Source organism: Sphaeroforma arctica (genome assembly GCF_001186125.1).
Source record: "Sphaeroforma arctica JP610 unplaced genomic scaffold supercont1.107, whole genome shotgun sequence".
NCBI classification, from domain to species: domain Eukaryota; class Ichthyosporea; order Ichthyophonida; genus Sphaeroforma; species Sphaeroforma arctica.
Window position 1 is genome coordinate 128,020 of NW_014040451.1, and position 5,705 is coordinate 133,724.

General features: G+C 43.7%; 1 protein-coding gene across 1 annotated transcript; it reads right to left on the bottom strand.

Annotated features, from left to right (window-relative positions):
* Window positions 1–915: 915 nt before the first annotated feature.
* Window positions 916–3,988, bottom strand: SARC_02416 (hypothetical protein; the record flags this gene model as incomplete). The annotated part of the gene is made up of 5 exons (XM_014303844.1): window positions 916–1,455; window positions 1,578–1,684; window positions 1,825–1,965; window positions 2,152–3,696; window positions 3,956–3,988. 5 exons carry the CDS (start codon window positions 3,986–3,988, stop codon window positions 1,224–1,226), a joined length of 2,058 nt encoding a protein of 685 aa, XP_014159319.1. The 3' UTR covers window positions 916–1,223.
* Between the last annotated feature and the right edge of the window lie 1,717 nt (window positions 3,989–5,705).

Genomic DNA, 5,705 nt, shown 5'->3' on the forward strand with positions numbered 1-5,705 from the left:
ATAATATATATATACCTATATATATATATATATATATATATATATATATATATATATATATATATATATATATATATATATATATATATATATATATTATTTACTACATAGATATACACACACACACACGCATACACACACACACACACACACACACATATATATATATATTATATACATATATGTATATATATATATATTAATTTAAATATATCATATTATATATAACAAAACAATCACAAAGACAATTGTTTGCACAAATAAGATTAATATTTTGCAGTTCATTGTGCAAGAAGACTTCTGTAGTATTTCTCTAGCTTGATCGTGAGGCCTTTATTTACCTTTTAAAGCTCTACACATTGTTCATATCGCAATTATTGAGTGACAACCCGTGGGCATGTTCTGATATACAGGACCGGTAAGGAATCAGGTTGATAGGAGTTTTATGCATTGCAGTCAATAACGTACGACCAGGCTTAGACGTCTTGTACTCGAATTCATCCGAGTTGGCCAACGTTTATATATCACAAACTCTGACTGAAATAACCGATCTTCACAGCTCAGAGGAGCCTTGTACCTTTTGACAACTAACTTCTACCAGCTACGCGTACTTTGTGCATTCCTCATGTAAAAATCTGGCACTCGCATTCAACATTGCCTGACCTGAACTGTATATTTCATGGCCGACACTTTCATACAGTCGAGTTTGCCGGCAAAGCCTATAGTCCGGCGTTCAATTCCGGTAATGTTGAGTGAATCGATTCCACGTATCTCATGGCTGGCCTCTACTACCGGCCTGTACAGCACTCACATTGTTTACTGCTACCATTTTCCAAATAATTCCAGATCCGCGCGCCTTTGCGCATCTTTGGCTCGCTAACAACGCCCCTGTTTTGAACGATTGCTGGGCAAGAGCTACCAAACCTCTTAGCCGATACTCCCACAATATTGAGCCTGACGCCACCTCCTCACCCTAGTTAGGAAGCCCTCAGTTTGCCTTTAACACTTTAGTGAGACTTTCTCAAAGTGGCCTTCGTGCATGCAATTGCTTCTCCCCCATCTAATGGTATCCAGGGCCGCATATCCCCGCTTAGCTGTCGCTGAATATACAAGCCACTTTCTTGAAACTCGTGTTGAGTGTGATTCTCAGACCGAGTCGGACGAAAACTCCACGTCTTAGTACCAAACTTCATAGCAAGCCTTTATACCGCCTTAGTTGGCCTTTAATACCGCTTAAAAAACCCCTTGCGCTTCTTACTACTGCCATTCCCCATTCTATCCAGGTCCGCAAACCCGCGCGCGTCTCTGGCTCTCCTGGCAACTGCCGCATCACTCGGCAGTGCTTCAGCAAACGCTTTCCGAAGTATAGCATCGCTCTCGAAGGTGCGTTCGCCGTATACATTGCGTGCCGCGTCGGTACGTAAGAAGAAGATTGCCGTGTCAAACGGGGAGTTCCTGCATCAGGAATGTGAGGTTCAAATTCGAGTTCAGAAAATGGGTTGATATATGGAGTAAGGCGCGAAGACACAGTTTTACTAACATTAGCCAGGCGAATCCCATCTATCCATCTGACTTACCTGTACCGGTCCTGGCGCTGATGTTGAGCACCATCGCAGAAACCATGGTCGTCCTTGCTGATCAACAATGGGCCATCCCCTTCCATGAACGGACTCGCCAGCATTGTCTACATAAATTAAAGAGATGGTACATAAATCACCTCACATCAAGTAACAGGCTGATTTAGATTGATAACCTACGGCACAACTCCCGCACACCACCGAAATGTTACAGCTTCTACGATGGATAAGGTTTACGTATACATACCTGGTACGACACCTCATTAACCCAGCCAGGCACAACCACGATGAACGACAGTGGTTGCGAATTGGTGTTCGCTTTCTGCAGAAGTGTTTCAATGTGCTTCGCCATTCGCTCCATCACACCGGTTACAAACGGTGGGTTGGCCTACAGAGCGGTGTTGCAATAAAAACAAATTTCGTGAACTAGTTGTAAGGTGAATTTCTGTACTAGAGGGGTGCTGATATAAAGCAGTCAGTCAGTCAGTAGATGATAAAAAGAAGAAAGCGTCGAGGACGACATGCATGCTCAATTCCATATGGATTCCAAAAGTAGAACGGATAGAATTCCTACCTGGAATGACCCGGAGGCGGGGTAGAAGTCAAAGAAGTTGCCTCTGCTTCCAAAATGAAAATCGGTGTCAATATACGCGCTGCAGTATAGCGGGTGGTGCGTGTTGAGAGGCGAGGAGAAGCACTCGAAGTCTGTTCTAAAAAGAGACTTCAGAGCCGCAAACACGTGCTCGCTACACGCCGCCTGGAAACCCATGCCACTCAGGGCATTATACCGTAGAAGCATACTGTAGAGATCGTTGTGGAACAGCTCCTCAGTATTCTTGTGCTGCTTGTCATCGAGCTCGATCGGCTTGCCATGCTTATCGGAAGTAACACGCTTAACCGTACTGCTGTTGCTTCTCTTGATAGCGCCGGTGATTGCAGTGTCGCCTTTCTTGGCCTCGTTAGTTGATGTATCCTTCTCCGCACTACGCTCAGCACTGGTTTTGCTGCTAGGTTTGGTGTCGCTGTGCTTCTTGCCCTGCTTACCCTCGATATTCTTAATGTCTTTGATGGTGTCGGTGGGAGTTTTCTCCTCATGTTCCGCCCCAGTGCCGTTGTTGTTACCATCCCTTTCGCCCTTCGCCTTCTTTTTCTTTCTCCTATTTTCGTTCCGTTTCTTGTTCTTGTTCCTCTTCTTATTCGCCTTGCTGTTGCCCATACCATCACCGTCTGCATTTCCTGCATGGTCCGCCACAGACTCGGCCGCCTGTGCGCTATCCCACAAAGCTCGTAGTTTGGCGTAGTGCTCGTGGTTGAGCTTCAGCAGACGGGTGGGTGCAGTGCGACCGTCAGCAACACACACCGCACATACCGGCGGCCCTACACTAACATTCGTACCATCACCCCCCTCTAGTCCCTCTTCTTTGACACCTTGCACATATTTTACCTGCGTACCTTTCTGCTTCATATCTGGTCGTTGACGAATTCGCACAGTGTTGACATCGATCGTGTGCTTGTGCATGGTCACACGTACCCGCACCTCGATTATCTTTCCGCATTGCGGGCAGCTCGGTGCCATGGACGAACTCGGTTCGAGGTCTGCAGATAAACCTAATTTACAGAGCCGATTGATACCCACCGCAAATTCGTGCGACAGCTCGGCTACGTGTGTCGCTATTTCCGCGGCACTCTCCTGTGTATGGCTACCCCTGACTAGATCTCTGACCAGCACTGGCTCAACTTTTTCAGCTACGTTTATAATATCCGGCAGCAGCGCGTCGGTTTCCTCTGTTCTTCCCACAGATTTCTCATAATCTTGGTTTTTCTCACCACCTTCATCGCCTGTTTTCCCCGAAATATCACGCAGAGCATCCCTCTCGAGATCCTTGGCGTTGAACATCCATCGCTCCAGGGCCAAAATAGGCACGGCACTCCCACTGCCATCGTTATAATGGGAAGATTCGTGTACGCGTTTGCGTCCCTGTGTTGAAGGGCCCCCATACTGACTGTCTACAGCCGCGTGCAAGGCCTCGGTTAACTCTTGCACCTTCTGCGCTCTCACCAACTCGATGCTGGGTGCCACATGTCGGTATGCGCGTGCAGATACACACGGCTCTTTATACTACGATGGAGGGAAAGATACAAGATTGAAGTATTGATAAGTGCATATTTTGATTTAGAGCTCGTGTGATTACATAACGCTGCGTATGATAGTTTGACATATATATATATATATATATATATACATGTATATGTACATACATTTATATACATATATATATATTTCGATCTGATATATACGGGAAAAGGCACGTCATGTTCGATACTGCGGAGGCCCTCATAGGGCAATGCCCGAACTAAGTACAATATGACAAACGTACGAACTGGTAACCCGCTAGCTGAAGTTCAGGCATGTAGACACATATATTCGCGGCTACACAGCAGTACCTAGTGTTTGGTTGTGAAAAATATGTATTCATGTGTATGTGATGCATTTTTGTGGATTTCTGGCAAGATTATTGGTATGTGTACTTTATCATAGGATCAACACAAGAAAAGTATATATATATATAAAATAAATACAGAGCGTAGGTTAATAGGGTACACGGAAAGTGACCGCTTATAGTAGCAATGTGTGATTGAAGATGACATACATTATGTCTATTTATTTTAACCCCGATGGGAATTCGTCGCAGACACAAGGAAAGGAATACACAGCAATATATGAGTGTTCACCAACTGGCACTTCAAGGTATATGATAAATTGAACCCAGATCTACAAGACTGCGTATTCTAAGGTAACATTAGCTCAGACAGCTTGTATATATACTTAAGTACTAATTTGCTTATAGGTTCTAAGGATGCGATTGAGCTATAACTAGTGCTTGATGAACCTAATGGGGTGGTGCTAAACACCCGCTTGGTATGGTCATATGCTTGAATGCGTTGCACAGCTATATCCCTTGAAAACTAATATTAGGTTGAGTGAGCTTCACGATGAGGGTTTAACCACGAGAAAAATATTACAGATTGTGTCGAGAAGAAGCCACGCGTACTAATAAAACTATCAGAATGAGAGACCCGAATAGACAAAGTCCCGAATGTGTGCAATTCGGATGTCTACAAGGAACCTAGCAGACCTTAAAAGGCAAAGGAATAGGCCTATTGTGTAGATCGTACTACCGTATTATACTTAATTTGTATGCGAAATTGGTATGTGGAGTAGTGCCTTGATGCGGTCGCTTGTTCACTAAGTCGTCGCTTGAGAGATATATTAGCGGTCAATGCGCAGTACGAATGCGATCTGGGGACGGACTGTCGTAAAGAATGAATTGGCATGTGTCATGTGTGCAACTCAGTCTCTGATGCGAGATAGTAGGGCATTCGGATGTATTGTTTCAATCCACCAATTGAAACTGAATAGGCCGGATGTTATAGTTTTAGCCAGGAATTCTACTTATGTGTATAATATGCATATTCCAGAATGCACCTCATATCAATATGATATGGGTGCGTGATTCGAATACCGCAGACAACAAGTGTTTGTAACCCTTTATTGAAATCAATACTTACACAGCTATTTTAATGTACACGATAAGGTATTTTTGCGAAATATGATTGAAAGACAGGCACAAGGTGTTTAGAACCCGAAGCAAGACTATGTATGTCGAGGGCATTGTGATAGTATGTGTGAAAGTGAACGACGATCACTCTGCTCGCTAAAATAAGCATCCAGACAGATGCGGGTAGCAAGGTATGTATTATACAGAAATATATGGGAACACATATAGTAAATGCAAGACGCACGGTTTCAGATATTCTGGACCACACGACCATGACATAATTTGTGCACAGGGCACACATAATGAGATGGTATATAGCAAGTTCCAAAGCACCATGACCTTACTCAAATACATAAAAAATATTAACAAATTCACGAATGGCTGTCACACTCAAATAAAATAATAATACAAGGATACACGCCGCATACACGTCGACCATTTCCAATAAACGTCACTTAGTGCGCTTGTTGCATGAGCTTCTCCTATCCTGTAAGTCTAGCCACCCACTGGCCCCCATTCAAACACACAAACACACAATTTTGTATATATATGTATATGTATATATATA